The 21,551-nt window shown below is 39.4% G+C and overlaps 1 protein-coding gene across 1 annotated transcript in view; it reads right to left on the bottom strand.

The window, feature by feature from the left end:
• COL3A1 (collagen type III alpha 1 chain) overlaps positions 1-20,156 on the bottom strand; it is a 48,444-nt gene extending 28,288 nt beyond the window's left edge. Inside the window, exons 1-3 of the mRNA XM_041487620.1 lie at positions 19,980-20,156; positions 1,940-2,145; positions 285-323 (exon numbers count right to left, since the gene is read on the bottom strand). Coding sequence (XP_041343554.1) covers positions 285-323; positions 1,940-2,145; positions 19,980-20,058 — 324 coding nt within the window. The 5' untranslated portion in view covers positions 20,059-20,156. The remainder of the gene's footprint in view (positions 1-284; positions 324-1,939; positions 2,146-19,979) is intronic.
• Between the last annotated feature and the right edge of the window lie 1,395 nt (positions 20,157-21,551).

Here is a 21,551-nt window from a genome sequence, read left to right as displayed (position 1 = left end):
TAGTAGAGTTTTAATGACTTTTTTTCCTCCTTCTGTAAAGAAGTATAACAAAACATAACAAATGTGACGCAGTTTGGACTAAACTCTGTGTTTTTTCAGTTTAAATTTTTGAGAGTGTTGTTGAAACTAAAGTTCTACTTCAAAATAACTATATGGTACAGTCTTGCTGCAGACAGTTCAGACATTAATGAAAGCAGGATATCTTGCCAGCTTGAAGGGGATATATAGCACTAGAAGAATGGGGTCCTTTCCTTAGGGAAAAACAAAAAAAAAGCTGCACTTACAGGGTCTCCCTTGGGGCCTCGGCTGACTACTCCAGGAGTCTACAAAAAAAAGAAAGAAAAGGTAATTAAATAAAAAAGACAATCAAAATAAAACAAAAAAATTGCACACATAAAAAAGAGCAAAATGCTTAAACATTTGATATAGTTTTCTCACATGAATTCCATTAATGCTTATTCAGTATATTTAAAAGCTGTAGGGTTTTTGGTCAGTCAATCTACTATTGTTTGGATCATTCATAGAATTACACCTACCCTAGAGGCAAAAACATGGCACTAATGAAGTCAGTAGAGCTTTGCCATTGAGTGCAATGGGGACAGAATTCCACTGTGGAATGCTGTGAGTTTTCTTGTGTCCTTGAGCTAATGAGCTAAATGAGCTAAAATGAACTAATTTTAAATTCTCATATCTACTGCTGCAATTTATTTATTTTTCAATTAATAATTCAGTTACATGTTACTACCTGGATTTTCAGTTTTTGTGTTCAGCTGCTACCTTCAGTAGCAAAGAATATTCAAATATTCAGCTGAAACAATCTTGGATCTTTCAAGATGGCATTTCCCTATACACCACCCAAGGTCATCAGGACAGCTTCCAATGGCCTGACCAATCTCCTACATCAAAGAGAGAGGCGGGGGGGAAGAATTCACATGTTTTTCATTATCAGGAACTCCAGAACTGAAGAGTCTCTAAACAAAGACAGGGAGATGTACCTAAATCTCCCGCATGCTGGTCTATATCACCCATTTCCACCTCTCAACATGTTCAGTGAAACAGCTCAGGGGATCCTGGGAGCAGTGGAGTACTGCTAGTGAGGTGCAAATAAGACCAGGTGACATCTGTGTGTGCCATATCTGTGGCTGACATTCCATGTGTAAATAGATGTGCTGTAGAGCTGCAGAAATGCATCTTCTCTCTATTCCTCACATCTTTTTCACTCTCTTATTTTCTAGATAAGGATTTTTAATACGTCTGTGGCAACCTGGGTACTTTACCAGAACCTCACAGATATTTAACACTGGTGAAATGTTCAGATAAGCTGAAAGCTCAGTATAGCTGGCTCACTCACTGAAAGACTTAGGAAGGAGGCTTGGCATGTACTATCATTCTTGATTTTCCTGAGGCTAAGTTGCTGCAACTGGTTTGTATAATGTTGTTGACTATAAAATGATGGTGATAAATGAGGTATGTACAGTATAATCACCTTTCCTTTACAGGGCATTAAGTCAGCAATAAGCCTGCAAAAGGAAATTCACTCTGTGATGACGTAGAACTGAGCTGATAATGCAGACTCAGAGATGCTATGAAAGGTCTCTAATTTTCTTTGACTCTGTTTTGGCATTATTTTAATGGATATGGATTGAGTATGAAGTCAAAAATAAGGTGTTTGCATTATTCCTATGCTTCTCCATAAAATGAAAAATGTAATGCCTAGTTGCTGCCCTCGGTCCTTTTCTACTATTTTGGTACCCATTGTCTACACAAAACTGAGTTGGAAGACTTAATATCAGCTTCATTGTCCATCCTAAGTATTTACCTAAATTCAGAAAGTGGCATTGAAAAGAAAAGCATTTAAGATCATCTAAGCCAAAATGAATTGAGGTTGACATGCATCAAGAAGGCAAGACCAAAGAAACAACAGTAAGAATAAACTTACTCTTGGAGGTGGTGTTGTTGTTTGTGGACAGACTGGACAGCACTCTCCAAAAGGGATCTCTGGGTTGGGACAGTCCAGCTCCTGATCATCACAGATGATGTCATCGCAGAGAACAGATCCCGAGTCGCACACGCAGATTTGGCATGGCTCTGGTTTCCAAACATCCCTGTCAGCATACTCCTGCCCAAGATGGGTACATCCTGTGACTGGAAAGAGAAACAAAATTGTGTTGGATATTATTTCAAATGTGTTTTCCAAATTACAAATGAGTAACATGAAAGCTGTTGGATAGTTTGTTTAGTTTCCTGGTTCATACATGTGAAGTAAAAGGCTAAATGCTGCTCTTCAAGCACTGGGGGATCTGTTCATTAATTGCAGAGTCTGCTCTGAGTTTATAAACAGACATCAGTGAAAACCTCCTGGAGCTGAGCCAAAGCCCAATTAAATCTCGGATAATCTTCTGCCTTGAGTAATTTTAGTGTCAGACTGAGTTGCTGCCTAATTAACAATCGAATTCTCTGCTGCAGCTAAAGAGTAAACGTGTCTAAGCTCTCCAGCAAGAGTGCCACTGGCCCCGTGTGCCAACAGGAGCACTTGCACATGGATGTGGAATAAGCCATCTGTCCAGCACCAACCCCTGTCTCCAGCATCTTGCATTAATAGCTGCCACCGAGGGGTTTCTAAGAGTTTTTTGGAAGTCAGCGTATGCGACAGATCTGAAAGAACGCTCATATTAATTGCCCAAATGATTTGCAATTATTGTATCAGCTGGCCTGCTTAAATGTTACAAGTGTCTTTTTTTTTCAGAAAAAAAGATTGTTCATCTGTGATATTCATGGCTTTGTGAATTCCTTCAGCAGCTGTTTTACTGATCAAACTTGTTAAAGACTATGAATATGAAAAGGCTGACAAAATCTGCCTTGACACATTAAATTTTGGGTTGGTATTTTCTTAGAAAAACATGATCCAGAAAGTCAGGTCAGTTAAGAACCCAATATAAAATAACACTAAGAGCATCTAATTTGAGTTTTACAAGCTCATTTTAAGTTTTGTAGATGTTATTAGAAGTCTTAGATTGCAAACATAAGTATCACTGAATGTCATGAATAATTTAATAAGATTTTCTTTCATGGATAATTAAAAATAATCCAGTTTATAAAAACAACATTCTGGAGAAAGAGCTATTTTTGTGCCTACATCATTCTTAAAACTTTAATATGAGGGTAATTTACCTACTATACACCACCCTTCAAAAAGAAAAACAAAATGGCAAAAGATGTAATTCAAATCTCTGACATTAAAATTGCCACTGGCTCCAGGCAGAAATTTCTGAATATCATCAAATTGTAATGGCCACAATTATCTAGTATGAGACTGATCCCAAATTTATTGCCGTTTGTTCCTATGTGTTATGCAGTCCCCTTTATTTTTTCCTCCCTGCATCTTTAATCTCTGTTTTTATCTTTCCACCAATGCATTAGCACCCTGGTCTCTTTTTTTTCCTTTTTATTCCTCTCTGTATTTGTGGGTGTGTATTCCCATTCCACACCAATGTTCTTTGGCAGTGTGCACACTTAGATGTGTTTCCTCTCTTCTCATGCTTCCTCTGCATTTCACCTTTCCCATAACATGTAACTTCCCTTTTCATCTTCTGCAAATCCTTTTATTTTGTACCTGAGCAGTTCCCCCTCTTTATTGCCATATGCTCAACTGAGCTTAGGTTGCCCCTGCTCCCTTCCCACTTTCTCACTCAGCTTGTTTTGCTTGGTCACATTCACATGACATTTTCCTCTATTTCACCCATGAAATTCATTATCTCCTACAAGCTCTGGAAGGGCAATGGGGAATACAATCTTGGCTCCCCAAGGGGCGAGCCAGAGTGCAGATCTTGGGGAAGAGCACTCAATGGGAGAGGAGGGTTTATTTTCCCACTTTCAATCCTACTACAGGCTGTCCATGTCCATGCACACCATCTTCTGTTATTTTTGCACTTTAATTATAAAAGAAGCAAATAGGAAAATCCATGGGAGAGGAGGGTTTATTTTCCCACTTTCAATCCTACTACAGGCTGTCCATGTCCATGCACACAATCTTGTGTTATTTTTGCACTTATAAAAGAAGCAAATAGAAAAGTGTTGACTTGTTAAGGCTGGCACTCCTTATGTTTAAGAGCTGATTTTGACCACTATCGTGATTAGAACAACAAAGCTTCAAAAACCCTTTCCAGACATTTTCAAGCCAATATTTTTTTCTTTGCCCATATCAAGCTGAGATCCAGTATTTTACCTTCCTTTGACAAAATAAAAAAATTTAACATGGAAAACCTTCCAACAGCATATGAGAACTCGCTCCCCTCAGACATTCTTTATCACTTAGAAACTCAGATTTTCCTTTTCTGCCCCTTTTGGGCCTCTCTAGAAACTTCATATTCTGCACAAGAGAGATGGAGAAGAACGGCTCATTTGCAGGACAGCCTCTTCCCCACACCCACATGTCACAGGGTTTTGGCATCAGAGGATGCTGCTTCAAAGGACCTAACAATGTCTACCTCTGAACAGGGTCTAGACCTCCTTCCTTAATCTGCCAAGCTAGAGCTAGTTTCTAAAAATGTTGCTTGCCTTCCCAGTTCTCACCCCACGGAACCATATCTGTGTATCCCAGGTAAATAAGGTGATTCTCTGCTTAATTAGGTGCTGACTGTTTCTGCAAGAAACATTTTCCTCCTTTTCACAAACCAGGATCTTGTTGTGGGCACTTTGGGAAAAAAACAGGCTGCCCAGTCTTGACAAGGCTAATGACAAATGTTTCCTGACAAACAGGAAGGCTGAAACGTAGAAGTGAAGGATTATGAATGAAATCTTTATAGCCCCTGAAGTAACTCAAGAGAAAAACCAAATCATAGAGTGGCTGGTTGCACATGTGAAGCCCTCGAAAGCTGCACGCTGTGGGAGGCAGAGCCTCAGCAGAGCTGCTGGAAAGGTTAGAGCCCATAAGTCATCCTGAAGGAGTGGTTGGTTGCACCCTGGAAGCATGGATGGGCACAGATCCATGTCACCCAGAGCAATGGCCTACTCAGCTATCACTCTGCTTGAGCACCTACCAGCTCCACAGGTCAAAATGCTCTTTTCATTTGGAACTATAATAAGGAAGGGGAGAAATTCCTTTTTTTCTAGGGCAAGTCATAATTGTTAAATAAAAATACCATAGTATGGGCCTAAAAGAACCTAATAGTGTTACTATTTGCACTTGTATATACAGTTATATTAATTGAATATACATATAAAGAGATGCATAGCAGACATACTTTTCTGTACCCAGAAGATGTGTTTCATTAATTGTAACATTCTGATTTTCAGCTCCCAATATCACTTTCTTAGCCTTTCAAAACCACTTTTTTTTTTTTTAACTATGTGTTTAAAACAACAAGGTCCTTATTTGCTAGGAAATTCATATCCAAAGATTTGAACATTCCTATGCCAACTTTTTCATAACTCTTACTTCTTTTTCATCGATTTGTTTTATGATTTTCTTATTTTCAGAGATGTAATCTTTCTGCCTTACAGCAAAGAGGACAGCTCCAATGAGGAGCAGAAAAAGGCCATCTTTCCCCTGTTTTTCACTGCTAGTTAATAAAGATACTGTTTTCAAGACAGAAGCAGAGTCTTTCCTCAGTGCCCAATTTTTCACATGGTGAACACTCACCTGACATATATTATTCAACAATATAAATAAAAAACATGGAAATTTAAAATATGTCACAATGACTGATAATTTTACATTAACAAGGAAATAAAGGAGATTTCACTGCATTTTTACAAGCTTGTCATTCAGTTATGCTACAGTAGATGGCATCATTTAACAGGAAGACGACAAAAATGTGAAGACATATGGATATAATGATATACATATTTGCTTCTAACTTTCTGGACATTGTTGAACGAATTAAGAAATAAGCTAGGAGAGCTGCAATGAAAACTGCTGTGGCCTTTGGCAGAATGAAAGTATTAAATAGATTTCCAAAGGAAACTTACATCTGGGAAGACTTAGGGTGTTAAAGACACCCCCTCTGTGCTCAGATGTAGATCTGTGTGTCAGCATGTTATGACATAATGCATTTTGCATTGCTCATAAAGATTAACTGTTAGTTCCAAAATCCTTTGGAAAGCTGATTTATGCTAAAGCACTGGTGAGTAACATGTAGAAATAATGAGGTTGTAAAAAAGCTGACTTGTCTGCTTCTAGACTTGTGGGATAACAGCCACATACTTGCCTTAGCCAGCTTTTCTTATTGATTCCTAAACATACTCATTACCCTGAGATTTAAGAAACATTAGATCTCAACAGTATTTGTGTATGGCAATGCACAATCTTATTCTTCCTCCCAAAGCCCTACGTGTGATGGCTATACAGCACTTCACTTCTGTGCCACTTACTGCAATGCCTTGTTGGAAGCCCTGTCAATCTCTAGTGCACTGTTATAAAAGTTTAATATTTGAAAGCCTGAATTAATTTGGAATTACGCTGTTTACCGAGCACTCATGTTGTTATAGGTTTTGCTGTGTGAAGTACTTCCCTGGGCCAGCCTAAATAGTGAATAAAATAAAAAAAAGGCAGGACAATAATTATCGTATGTTGGTTTTGAATTATTTCCCATTCTAGGAAGACTGGCAGCTGTCCATAAGCAGACCAATATTGAAAGCTGAAAGGAAAATCACAATTTAGTTCCAAAGGACCTATAAGTAGGGTACCTAGGAGAGCCCAAATGTGTGCAAGAGAAAACACAGATGGCCATTGTCATATGGCCTGAAAGATGACAGATGTCATACAGGACGTAATCCCAATCCCAGTGATGTGAAGGGTAAGTCCTTATCACATGAGAATCTGACCTGCTCTGTAGTTGGTTTTGGCTTTGCATTTGTGCAAACACCATGATCATGACTTAACCACAATTTTATGGCAAAAGGAAAAAATTTCCTAATAGTATCCTCAAAAACCACAGGCTTTTCCACTTTGGACAAAGGCAATGTCCAGCTATTGCATTAGTAGCAGACTCACACATCCCATTTACAGAGATGTGACTAAAGGGTTAGAAATTAAAAAACATCTTGAACTTGTCTGGTTCTGCTTCAGAGAGGGCAATAGTCCACACAGGGGTGACTCACGATCCTCCAGCAGCTGCCTGCTGATGGCCTGGGAAGCAAAACTGAGGAACTTTGGTCTGTGAGAATCTGATCACAAACACAATGAGTCAAACAAACAACTTCTGCTGTATTCAAAGTGAATCTGGTAAAGGCTAGAGCACCAAGATGAAGAAGGCCTTGCCTCTGACTTTGACAGGATCCAAAGCCTGATGAAGTTAAGAAGAACATTTGTGTTACTCTTAACTGTACAAAACCTGTGCTTCCTCACCCTGACCTAGTTTTGGTCATTTCCTTTGCAGGATGAGTACTTCAAAAATTGTTTTACATTTCTTCTGTAGTAAATACATGTGTTAATTGCATACCCCAGCACTGTCTGGTACATTGTTTAAGCAAAGCATAAAGTAGAAGGAAGATATGTTGTCTATTTTCAATACAAACACTATCATTCTCCCCTACTGGAGTAGGTGGAGGAATCCACCCCAGCATGTGCAGCAATGCTGCTTTCCATTTCCTGAGCAGAAAAGAATGCCACAGCATCTACCTCGAGGCAAATGGTTTGGGCTCCCTGTCTGGTATTAGGATGATGTTTACAAGAAACCCAAACACACTCGTTCCATCCCATCATTAGTAATGGAAACAGGCAAACTCATAATGAATGGATTGGCTGGAGGAGCAGGGATGGCCTGGTTTGTTGGCATGTCCAGTCAGTGCTGAGTACTCGAAAGGGCTCAAACCCTGTCTGGGTCACAGGACTCAGGAAAAGAGGTGGAAAAAAAGGAAAAGAAATGGTTTAACAAGTTGGGGTTTTTCAACGGCAAGGCCTTCAAACATTCAGCTGGAATTTTCTTAAACAGCTAATTAATTGAATCCATTTCACGCAGTGCATGAGGACATAAGGGCCAATTTAGGTATCCATACCTATTAGGACATTTTCAGGTTTAATAGTATTGATGAAATATTTTGTAAGGCTTGTCCACATGTGATTGGAGGTAATGAAACCTCCATTTATTAAACACCTAAATGCAGACCTAAGTACCTAAACACCTAAATATTGACCCAGAGTGGGTCCACCATAAAAATCCCTTCATGCTCTGTGAGCTGTAGAAGGAAGAGCTTCTATCAGGTGGAATGGAAAAGGAGCATGAATGAATAGTTCACAGACTTCCCAAGAATCACACCAAAAAGGACAGCTACATCCTGTTCTTTCAGAATGAGACTGAAGCTTTCTTACTTCTAAGGATGCTTGTCTGCCAAGAAAGCTGGCGTTGGAACAGTTCTGCTGCTGCGCTCATCCCAGTTTTGCCCTTTTCTCAGATGCAGAGTAAGAAAGAGAAAGCTGCTTAAAAGAATGCTGTTTAATTATAATACTGTACTTGTCTGTCAAAGGTGTTGCAGGATGCAGTCATGTGCTGTTTCACTGGCAATGTACAGAAGAGTCTGGATCCTCGGGTAAAGGATCCTTGTGTCACACAGCCAAACTGTCCTTGCTTCATGACCCACCCAGTCTATATGTCAAATTACAAAATAAATAAGAAAAAAGCAGGCCTGCGCTGGTACAAACAAGTGCTTGCATTTTGAACAGCTCATTCCTTGTTCCCTTCATTCGTCTTTATATGCTGCAAATGCCACAATCTTTCTATAGCCTTTAAAAACTTTAAGAAATATATGGGTTAGAATATATCCTAAGCATATTTGTTACCAAGTAAAACACAAAATGCCTCAATTTCCCCTGCAAATTATTGGTTTTTTTTCCAAATCTTTCAAAGTGTGATTAAAAAACTCTAATTTTTCTGTTTTATCTTCAGAGGTTTAGGCTTCACAAATCGCGCTACTTGGGCACACATGCTGACACTCTGGATTTATGTTCTTCATACAACTTCCAAAGCTCACCCTGCCACGGCAGTGCTGCAAGGAAATCATGACCAGAGATATCCCACCAGAGATGTTGTTACACAACAGCCTCCCTGCTTCAGCTGGTGTCTGGCATGAGAAACCGTGTCAAAAGAACTGGCTTGTTTCAAAACTGGCAATGAGCAAACGAAGTGCAGGGCGGTTTCTTTGCTGGTTGAGTTGGGGAGGATTGTTTTTTGGCAGAATTGTCATTTCGAGCTGAGTCATACAAGGGGCAGTCTGCTCTATATCTATCACCTTACTTCTTTCAGCCCCCATTTCTTGGGGATGCCCAGAGAAATGTTGACTGTCTGTTCCTGAACTCATGAAAGTAATTTTGAGGAAAAAACTTCTGCTGCGTTCAAGAGACAGTTATACCTGTTTTGTTCTTAGCTATTCCTTGACAACATCATAGGTCAAGCTGCTTTTTGCATGGGAGGAAGATATTCCTGCATGACCATCTGTATTGAGGTGTTACTCTGGGATTTCCTTTCCAGTGTCACCTCTCAACAGATGACTCTGGGACTAAATTATATTTATGCTCCTGTCTTTTTAGCAGAGATCAACCTTGTTTTGCCATAAGCTGCAGAAGTCAGATAATTCCTCCCTGATTAAGGGTAGCCACTGCCTGATCAGAACCTCCCTTGATTTTACTGGGCTTTGAATCAGACCTAAAAGCTGTTAGCTTCTAATCATTCTGGTGGTAACTGAAGCTCTTCAGTGCCTGACAGATCAAATCTTTTTCTAAGGGTAATATTAGCATTAGAGCGGGACACAAAGTAAGAAGGCATTTCATCATAATTCAGTGCAGTCAAAGCCTTTTAGAGGGACCATTGCATCATACTTCAGCTACTCTTCAATTACTGGTAAAATGCCTATGAGATTTTTCCATCCCCTCTGTTCCTACATAACAATATTTTTTGGCCCATCACCTTTTGTGCCATGTGGTGCCATGCTAGAAATAAGCAACAGGCTGCAAGAATTTAATTTGTGGCTATTTAGTTGTAGTGCTGGCATAAATTCTAATACTACTCTGCAGAAATATGATTTTAATGTACTTATTATTGTTAGAGTGAATGATACCAAATTCTTACATAAAGACTTGTGTCTTAATCGAAGCAAAAATGGACATAAATTCAAGTTCTAATATGATTTCTGATGTTTTAATGGATTTATTAGTTTCTTTAAACATGCATCCTGCTCATTCCTTGGGTAATCAATGAAGACTTCTAGAGTCAGAATCCAAGTGTCAAGGTAATGCTAGTTTTGAACACTTGACCTCTTCCAAATGTATTCCATAAGAAGTTCACCTAATTGCTTAAAGGAAAGTAATAGTTCAAGCTCAATGTTACTAGGATCAATTAAGGAGAAAAATTTACTAAAATACAGCACAAGATTTTGCCAAATTAAAAAAATGAAAAAAAAAAATAAAAATCAGTCCCAAGGTGTAGCTCAAAAACATACTTCTGCATTCCTGATTTTAGCTAGGACCAGGCAGAGTTTATAACATTGGAGGGTTCTTTGAGACAGCTCTTGAATAAGTCTGTCCTGGGAAGAATAAATAAAAAACTGGAAAAGTCATTGTGCACAGGCTTCCCAGACTCTCCAACCACTCTGACAGATCCAAAACATCATGAGAGAGAGGTTCAGCTTTTGATCTGATAAGAGAAAGGGAAAAAATGCAAACTGATAATTGTTGAAGTTTGGTCCACATAGAATCTCATTTAAACACTGAACAATAACTACTTAATTAACGATGCCTTAAGCTTCTGGCATGATAACACCTAAACACTGTGTGGGGAAAAATGTATGACTTTTGTTTTGCATTGTCTAAATTTGTAATTAAAAAAATTTTTGGTGGGTAATTAAAATTTCAAGTGGGACACGAACCTCTCTTTTCCCTCAGCTCTGTGAGAGAGTGAACAGATTTATGCAATGCTGTTTCTGTGGTTTGCCTTGGAAGAGATCAGCCTGATTCAATGCTTCTCTCCTGAGGCTGAAGCAGATGGGAAATGTTACAATGGCAGTATAATACATGTGGTAATATCATTTATATTTTCAGATACCTTGGACAAAGTCACCCCAATATAACTCCACAGCCATAATGGATTTACATCTGAGATGAGTAAAGCAGCAGGGGGGCAAATTCTGCGCTGGCCTAAGTCCCTGCACGATTTTATTGGTTTCCCTGTAATTTCAGAAGCTGGAAGTAAATGAAGGATTTGGTTCTTGCATTTCATATTCCAGTGAAGGATTAAAGTGCTCTGGCATACTGTCTAAAGAAAAGAATCATATCTTTGGTTGCCAATAAATTAAGGGTATTTGTAATTCAGAAGGTTGTGGTGGGGTTCTAAACGCATAGAGCATCATTAACCTAGATTTATCTGCAAAACAGTTTGTATTCATTCACTCCTTATTCCAGTTTGTACTAATTCACCCCACATCCATTTTGGACAGTTTGTTGGATATGGATGGCAGTATTTGAAATTCTTCTTAATCTGCCTCATAGAGGATATTAAATGGCTATTTGTACACTGGATACAACGCTCTTATTGTCAACCTCCTAGGGTTACTAAAGTAAGTATTGTGAGGGTTTTCTCAGGGTACCAAAGACAACTTAATTTTGGAAACAGTTTTAAATATCAAGTTCTACGCCTGGCCATTTTTCAAGCACAAAGACCTATGGATCTTCCTAACCAATTCCCTTGTGAGGTGAAAATTCACACTTTTGGTGCAGTGAAGAGCCTGCAAGCAGAGAGCTGGCTTTTTATTAATATCAGAGGTCAGCAGCCTTGCTACTGAAGTGGCTGCCTGAGGCCTGGCACACATTTAGCTCTCCCTGCTCAGTGCAGCAATAGCCCCAGCTGGCACAGGGTGAGAATAAACAGCACCACATAGCCCAGGAGGGCTGGAACATCTGCAGCAGACACAACCCGATCCAGCACAGTTTATCTGCTGCAGCCCTTAAAAGGTATGAGTGGAAGAGCTGGAGCCAGAGAACACCTGATAAATGAAAAGGCTCTGTACAATTCACTTTTTTGATTCTTCACTGAAAGACATTTACAACAATATTTCTCTCTTCAGCTGCTCAGAAATAATCAGTTGGACTAGCAAACCTCTCTTCTTTCTCCCCCTGCCCCAGTCCTCCATATTAATGCTATTCTGTTCATACAAAAAAAGAGGGAGCTACAAAGAGGACCACCCTGCCAACAGCTAAGCCACCAACAGCCTTAGAATATTGTGCAAAGAATCTTCAAAATGTCTGAGCAGATTTCAATTACTCTTTTAAAAGATTTGCAATTCCCACTACACAGCCCATTGTTTGCTTTCACTAGGACATTCCTCTCTTAAACAGCTGGCACAGAATGACTACTGCTCTGTAGGGAAACAAGCAAACAGCATACAGTAGATTAAAAAACAAAACCAGAGAAGCTGTAGTTTTTTTTTTTTCTTTTTTTTTTTTTTTAAAAAGAGGCTCTCATGAACATAAAAGTGTTTTCCAAGAAAATATGAATCCTATTTTTGCTGCTTATAGCTGAAGGAAAGCATGGGGAATGTAGTTTATTCTCCTTTGATGCTCAGCATGGCAATTACAGTGGACATCAAAGGAACAATGAGCAATGCTTCCCATATTTCCCATTAACTCTGTTTGGATGAGCAATTATTTCTGTCTCATCTGTTTGAAAAAAAAGATGCAATTTTGTTCTTGCTTATTTTCCTAAAAGAAAATGGAAAGAAGGAAAAGAGAAGAAGTAGCACAAAGGGAAGGAAGAGAGAAAAAAAGATGTTTGCCACAGACTGCCTTCTAATGCATCGACTGGTCACTGGGCATGAACTGCAGGGAGCTTCAGTGGGAACTGATTATGTCCAGGAGTTTTCCAAGAACTGCCAGAGCTGAATTGCTGTGGGAAGTACTTTCCAGACAAAGATCATCCTTTCATATCTACTGCTGCAAAACGTGCCTGGGTTATTCCTGTGATTCTGCTGCCCTTTGCGGTGCTGGAGTTGGGAATAAAGGAGTGCCTGAAGCTGCCCAAGCAGCCCAAGAAAGGTTTGCATTCAGGAGGAAAGGTTTCACCTGATGGGAGAGCAGAGGTGCCTGTGCCACCCTCCAGGGTGGGATGCACAGCGACTTGAAAGATAAATCCAGCAGCAGAAAGGGATGCGTCTCCAGTGGCTGCAGATAACTTTGCATTTTGCTGAAGGCCAAACTCTGATAAAGTCTTAAATCTACAAGTCACATCCCTCATTTCTTAACAGTCATTTGGGTGCCCTTTTAGCTGTAGGAGAAGGCCTAGCCTTTCAAAACAAAAAAACACATTCAGCCTTGAAATACATACATTTTCATTACCCTCACATTCTTCCTGTTCAAATTCCGGTGCATGCTTTCTCCTTCTTGGCAGATATCTCTTCATGGAGTACTTATGTGAATCAAAGCAAGACAAAAATGTGCAGACATTGTTAAAGGAGGTACCATTTTCATTCTCATTCTGATAGTTTGTGTTTAAATGAAGGGTTTGACATAAATGGGGCAAAATGGAAGTAGTCTCTGAGCTAATCTGAAAGGAATCTCCTCTGCTAAACTAAACAAAGCCAGAAGTCCCAGAGCTGAAGTTTATCCAAACTAAAGCCAACAAACGGTTGTTGTTGGAGGGGGTTATATCATGTTTTCCATTGTCATGTTGACATGAAACAGGCAGAGGCTTCCACTTTGCAAACTCAGAGACAAGATTGGCTCTGAAGTGAAAATAAATAAAGAGAAACAGTGGTTGGAAGTAGGTTAAGTTTCCTCTAATCAAAATTCAAAGAACCTTTCCTATAAAAGAGAAGACGAGAAAAAGTAATGACTGCTTGAAAATATGAATGAAAAATACAACGTACTATACCTATTTGTGAAAGATGAACTACTCTACAGCCAATGGTGGATCTCATTCCTCCTTGCACATTTCCAGCATTTAAGACAGAGTTAGCAGACCTCCCCCTGTCTCTCTTGTACTTACAGGAGAGACGTTCTGATCCCAGTAATTCGTAATTTTTTACTTGGAGGTTCTCTCTTGATTAACCATAGTCAGAAGCAATGCAAGGGTTAATATTTGAATTTTTTTTTAAATACAATCTCAAAGCTATGTGAGAAATTAATGGCATGGCCACCACATATAAATATGTAAATTTTATTTCCCTGAAGCAAAGTCTGACTGTCTTGAATGGAGAAAAATCAGGAAATTCTGTGGGAATTCCTTACAGATTTTTCCAGTGACAAAACGTCTCCTGTCAAGGAAGCCACAGAGAGGACAGAGCAGAAAGCTTCATGAACCCTGTGCATCAAAAGACTGAGTGGAAGAAAATCCCTAGAGAAATAATTGTCCTGCAGCAGTCACCAAGGCTGTGGGAAGCTGCCAGCAGCGAGCCCCCGCACAGCACCTCTACCACAGAGACACCACTGCTGTGACAAGCAAGGCTTCAGAGAGCCAGATTTCAAGGAGGAATCCACAGCATCCCCTGGGATGCAGATGGGCTGAGAGCCAGGGCTGCAGCCTGCTCTTCACCCAGCCATGCTGCCCTCAACAGCCTGACCTGAAGTTACAGAAGTAAAATAACACTTGTACCCCGCCTGGAGCAGGAATCACATCTGTGTCCAGTTCTCCTTCTGTACAATGTGTATCACCACGGATATATAGAAGCAGTGGTAGGCTGGCAAAGTATTGCAGCAGGTAAATGATGACCCTAAAATTTTTGTTCCATTTAGGGTTGCAGGTTATTTATCATCTGCCAAAAACCAAAATCAGAATGTCTCAAAATTATAGGCAATTGGCGGTATATGCTGAACTCTAAACCACGTTAAAGTCATGTAATCTACAATTTACCAGGCTACAACATAGAGAATGAGCTAACAGTAGCAATGTTGAATCACAACAGATTTTATTATACCTTTCTCAAGTCTGTTTTTTTTTTTTTTTTTGGTGCTGCAAATAATAAATTGAACTGTGCTTCATCATGCAATGGTGTAGGATTCTAATCCAGTTACTTCAAGACTATAAACCCCCCTATTTGTTAACAACATATCTTTTCCATTGCCAACAATTCCCCTTTTCTCAACTGAGATCTTTTGCCCAGTTTCTTAAACAAGCATGACTAAAGGACAGCATAATCTGCAGTACAAATGGTATGACCATTGCACAAATACCTAATTCTGTGAGCTTTGACAAGTTATTACTCCAAACCAACAAATTAAATATTGCAACTCTTACAGCAGCTGTTGCTTGTGCTCTTCAGCAGACTAGGAACCTACCACAGAAACATCAAGAGTGATACAGTGCTCCAGGTGCCCGCTAGCCTGGGAAAGTGCACTTTGTTATTGTTTGCCCTTCCTGGTAGGCTGAACCTTTCAACTCTGAAGAGGTTGCTTTTAACCTCAAATGCTAAATGCTGCTCTGCATCTCTTCCATTACCAACCCTCATTATGCTGTTCCAATTAGGAGGGCAGGTATGTCCCATTTTCTGCAGATTTCTCATTAAAACAAGGTGTGAACAACACTAGCACATAACTGGGACAATGAATAATGGAACAGTGTCAGTCTGGTTTCTCAGCTAGCCTGTGGAACAAAAAAGTGACGGTAATTTTTTTTTTTTTTTTAAAAAGGGGGTTTTTTTTTTTTTTTTTTTTTTTTTTTTTTTTTTTTTTTTTTTTTTTTTTTTTTTAAGCAGCATTCATTACAACTCTCCCGAAGCTGTTGTGTAAGGCTGGCATCAGCAGAGTTTGCAAGTGACACCTGGCTGCTTATTTCAAACCTCAACACTTTGGCAGAAGCTGGAAGAGGAAATAGGATCTGCTTGTAATCTGCAGCACTAAGAGGAGAGCAAACATAATGACTCTGACTGAGGCATCAACAGTGAGGTTTGTGCCAGCAACAACACCCTTCTACCTCTGCCTCTTCCCCCTGTAATAAAGCAGTGGATGTTTCCAACTCCACCTCCTCTTTCAGAAAAATCAGTCTGTGTAGATTTGGTGATTTGGTCTCAAGTCAAAAACAAATCTGGAAAATAATGAAAGGGTTATATAATAGTCTCATTTTCCGGAGGCTAATGTGTTCCAGGGGTGTGTGATATAAAATGTGTTTATGAAATTTGTCATATTTCCAAGAACATATATATAATGTTTGGAGGAGGTGGATTCCCCAGGCTTTCATTTAGCATGATTTTTCCAGACCAGAAAGGAATGTTTCAATTTTCCTAAGCATAACCTTGTCTACTATGTGCTTGGTAAAAAATAGCTAGGAAAAATGGAAGAAGAGGAGTAGACCCCAGATATTTCATTACTTCGCCTAGTCCAGGTTACTTACGATGGTTAATTATCTCTTGGCACACAGATGTGCATCATCTGGTTTTACTGTCAAAATTCTGGGGGGAAACCTTTCTGAGTTACCAAAACCTTTGAGGAGAGATAGTTCTGTTGTTAGCATTACCCTTAAACTGGAAATTTATCAACAAAGAGCACATGTGTACAGTGTTCCATACAGCTAACTGCTAAACATGACAGTCTGGCAATCTCACAAATAAACTACATCTCTATAGTACCCATCCACTTCACATGCTATCCAACCCTTCTCAGTTAATAAAAAAAGAAAGCAAAATGGCCAAATCAGCTGCTTACAAGTTTTCCTAAAATATCATTCTTTTCTCTGGGATCAGAAATGGGTGCTCAGCAGGAAAAGTCATTTTCATGCTGCCTCTTGAAACCTACATGTAATGGTTATATATCATTTTAAAACTGCAATTTGCAACTGAAAGTAATATGAAAGGACAATAAGTCTTGTCAGAGAGATTTTAGCATTCAGCCATTACCTCAGAAATGAGTTTCCTGACCAAACATCCAAGATAATACTTGCATTACAAGGAAAACACTAAATTACCTTAGAGCAAAAAATGACTTGTAATAGTACTGAAGGGTTTCTGGCATTGCTGCCACACTGCTTTCAGAGCAGTAGAGTTTTCCTAATGACCTCAGTGAAGTTCCTCAAGGACTGGGGTGTACCTAGGAGAAGTATCCTGCTCTGGCTCACTGAGGTGTCCTTTAAGCATCACAGATGCAGCTGAGACAGGCCCAAATCCATCTGACTTCCCTTTTGGCACTAATGTGAGGGCACTGTGGATGCGCTTCCTTTGTAGGCAGTGGAAACTGCCAAATACCTCCAGTCTGGCTAGCTAAAACTTATTCTGTCTTCTGGAAGTAGCTGTCATTGATTGCCTCTACAAACTCAAGATAAATGGGATGATGCAGGCTGCAAGGCTTAGCAAATGCTTTCACAACTTGGGTGGAGAATGGATTTCTTTCCTAAAGAAGCATTCCTAGTATCTTACACTTATCATTCTTAATATCTTACACTTTTGAGTAGTTTAATATGCAGGATGTAAAGGTGCCTTCAAAGGGTGGAACCCAATGTACATTGCTGGACTCTGAATCATCTGCTGCATCCGAAGTGCTGGCTTTGTGTCCTGTCAGCCATCAGGGGGCATCTTATCTTGGATATGGGCAGGGCTGGAAAGCCCTGACACACATCAGAAAACCTGGATTGTGTCAAGGTGATTTTACCTCCAGGCTAAAAACATCCTGGTGGATTACAAGGACATACAGCTTTTGAGTTCACAGAATATTCCTTGCTGCACAGTATCCAGATCCCAAGCTCTAGAAGAAGTTTAGCCTGAGGCTGTACACAAATCTCCATTCCAAGCTATTACAGCAAGACAAAGAAACACATAGCCCAGGGGTACATCTGACTACCCTAAACTCAGTGTATACTGAGCAGTTTCCTTAATATTTTGCCAAATCTTGTCTCCTGGCAGGCTTTCCTAAGGAAAATTTTGTATTGACTTACATTTGATACTAACCATATAAACATTTTTCTTGACAAGAGAGAGCATTTCAGCATGTCTGGAAATTCTCTTTTCAGTTGTGGAAAATTTGGTTTCCCAGTGCATTCCCTGCCCTGCACATGAATTAGTGATATGAATAATCAACCTCCTTCAATTATTATTTTCTGTGAGAAAAGCATATTCAAATGTGTGGAAAGAAACATTCTAAAGTGAGGAGAGAATCCAATTTTTAAGGGATAACTAGTGATTTATCAGTCTCTCTGTGTAACCTCATCCCTGTAAATAGTATGGAAGTTAGCCCAGAAAGGAAATGTTACAACACCATGAAACAGGAATGTGGCAGAGAAATGAGAATACTCATTCACACTTCATTTGTATATTGTTCTTCTACCCAAAATTTACTATTTATTAAGTCAAATATATGTTGCACCTCAGAAATGTCCAGGGATATGACTAGAGTGAGGGAAGGAGACCTGGCACTCAGGAGGGGTTTGTTTATGGAGAAAAACAAAATTGATGTTCCTTCTCTTTATTTTGGATTCTCTCTTAGTGCTTATCCCTCTGATGATAGACACAGGTATATAAAAGAACACTTACTGCATGTTAAATATAAACAATATATATATTGTCTGCTGCTGTAAGCAGAGAAAACTCACAGCACATATTTGCTCAAATTTTATAATCACTGCATTTTATAATCTTTACTCATTATTGGAGAGAGAGTTTGTATACGGCAAAGCAGAAACAGAAAAGGATCCATTCACAGTAAATTCTGTTTACTCTCTACAGAATATATGCATTGGTTGGAGTTTTATTTAATAGACACTTAGGCTTAGCATGTGTCTGTGCTAGGTGAGGGGGGCTGGTGCTGCAGAGGCTGTTGTCTGCTCTGCTCATGCACAGATCCTCCTGAGTTCCAAGTGCTCCAGTGCCAACAGGCTGCTCCTGGTGGACTCACTCACCCCTCGGCAGAGGTCCCTGTCCAGGTATGGTGAGACAGATGGGTTTGCCATGAGCTGGCTCAAGTAATTTTTTCATGATGTGTGACATACAGAGTAGTGTAGGGTGGGATTTTAAAGACATTTGGCTTTCCTTTACAGCACTACAGTTTCTTTGGCTGCCGCTTATTGAGTTAATTGTAAGGTTATTCCTTGCCTCTCTGTGGGAATAAATACATTGCTGATCTTTCACATTTGCAAGAGAGAAAAGTGTTTTATCTTAAGGAAGGACTGGTTTACAATATCTGGCAAGCAGGAACTGAGCACATCCAAAAAAGGTCAGCTGTACTTGTGGAATGTCATCTGTTTAACTTAAATACTCATACCACACTTATCTTCACTCTAGGTTGAATTCTTGTGTACAAAGTACTTCTCTCCCCTCTGAATTCCATGTTCAGTTGTTTTTTGGTGTTCTTGCGCTCTGTAAACATGCACACACACACTCACATGGACTTCCACATACCATCAACTGCTAATCAGTCTCATGAAGGGCTGAAACAGCCTGCAGATGCCCGATTCAAACTATTGCAGCTGAGGGAATTAATTCACCCTCCTGTTCTATGCCGAAGTAAAAATTTTGTAAGCTGACATATTTTCATATATCACTCTTAAAAAACTCCTTCAACAAAACCATTCAGAATTTTAAGACTTTTTTTTTCTGCACGCAAATTGTTGAAAGAAACACCCACGCTGCCAGTGCAAGACAAACAAGTACAAAGGAGAACTCCAAATAAAATAGCTGGAAGCAAAGACTTATTCCTTGTGAAAAAAAGCTGCTTCCAAGCAGCACGGAGCTAACAGTTATAATGTTATTCCAAGAGTTAAAAGAAATAGCTTAGAATCTCCTCAGTGTCTGTAGCAGGAAAACAAGTAAGAACAAGAACAAATGCAGCCAAGGCAGACAGCACTGTACAGTCCTTCTAACTTTAAAGAAAGCAAAGCAAAGAAAAACCTTTGGGATGATACTGCAAATCCCTGCAGCTTTCAGCTTCACCATTAAATATCTGACTGCTGAATTAGTGAAGGAAAAGTGTTCTGGTGAGATTCGTGCATACACACTTCTGACAAGCTATTAAAATTATTGGTAAAAATAAAAATAAAATAAAAAACATGAAATCATAAGAAGCTTGAATTACTCACCGACTTGTTGTGCCAAAATAACTGAGGGTTGAAACACGGCAAGAATGAGCAAAGTTACTTTTTGCACAGAGCTCATCATGTCTAAATATTAGACATGAGACTCTCTGTGCAAAAATAAAAATGGGGGGGGAAGAAAAAAAATCTGTTCAAAATAGCAACATCGGTTGTTCCCTGCCCTTCCAGCACCGGGCCATGTACAGAACTCAGCCACAAGCATTCCCCAGCTTTGGCCTTAAATAGGAAAAAAATTGGCTTACTTTTCTTTTCCACCCCCTTTACTGAAACATGAGAAGAAGACCCATCCCCTAACAGTAAATGAATGATTAATATTTCTTTTGGCTTTACAGAAGACTAAAGTCAACTAAATAAGATACACAGCACATCTGGAACTTTTGTGTGCGTATGGAATGCATGCTGACACTGTATATGAAGAGTTAGTGTGCATTTTATGTGACATATATGCACGTGAAAAGAAAGCCCCATGCCAAAGCAGCCGGGGTAAAGCATTTTTTCGTGTTAATTAGGAGTCAATGGGTAAAACCCCAAGAGGATTTTTAGTTCTTAGTGCTCCCTAACAAAGATAAAAGGCAAGTGGAGGTGTAGCTGCACAGACTGAAAGAATCCCAGAAGTGGAGGAGCAAACCTGGGTATTTCTGCTAATGAACAATCAGAGTTAAGGTAAGGAAGTTCTGAAAATCACATTTCTTTTCCAGGGCTTTTCTCACCATTTCCTCACAATGTGATTTTGTGTTACCTGGGGAGAAAGCAAACATTAAAACAAATTATGAAGAGAACAAGATTACAAATCACAAGCATTAATCTCTCAAACTATATATTTTCAAGTAATTCAGTTTGATGCTGTCATTACAACATCTGAAAGGAATGCAGAACATTTTTTTTGTATGTTTGCTCCTCAAACAAGAAGGTAGAGAGGACAAAAAAAAAAAAAGAAGAAAAGAAATCTTGAGACTCCTAATGCCTTTTAAACCTAGCTATTTCTTTATTCCACACAAAAAAACTTCACTGAGAATAAGATCAGAACACACAAATCAGATGTTTTGAGCAGGTTTTGTTATGAATCTAATTTTGCTGGGAATGTAGCCTTAAAAGACCCCAAGTGAATGCTGAAGGCTGCCACAGTGGACACCTCTGCTCGAACAATGATCAAACCAATTGCTGCTCTCAGTCAATCAATCTGATCCAGGTCATGTCCTGCAGAAGTGCTCACTCATTTGTTCTCAAGTGTTGCTGAGATTCCAGTGACCCAGGGAACCGTCTCTCCTCTCAATAATTCGTGAGTGCCGTGAACTGTCATCCAAAAAAGGGCCCCATATCTCTGTATGCATCACAAAATAAGAGCAGCCTGAAGTTTAATCTAGTAGGTGCTGGATCTCATTGCAAAATCTATTTGTCTGAAATAAATTTGCACTTAAACTGAAACACCCTCTTCTGCTGGGGTCACCTGAGGTGGAGCAGGTTGAAGCAAGTGTGAAGAGGTCTTAAATAATTTGATGTCGCTTTTAACATATGCTGAGCATTTCTTCTGTGTCTTAAATGTTTACAAGGTATGAA

Source organism: Pyrgilauda ruficollis, unplaced genomic scaffold, assembly GCF_017590135.1.
Source record: "Pyrgilauda ruficollis isolate IOZ18807 unplaced genomic scaffold, ASM1759013v1 scaffold81, whole genome shotgun sequence".
Lineage (NCBI taxonomy): Eukaryota > Metazoa > Chordata > Aves > Passeriformes > Passeridae > Pyrgilauda > Pyrgilauda ruficollis.
Note: the sequence above shows the minus strand (reverse complement) of the source record. Positions and strands in the feature narration are given on the sequence as shown.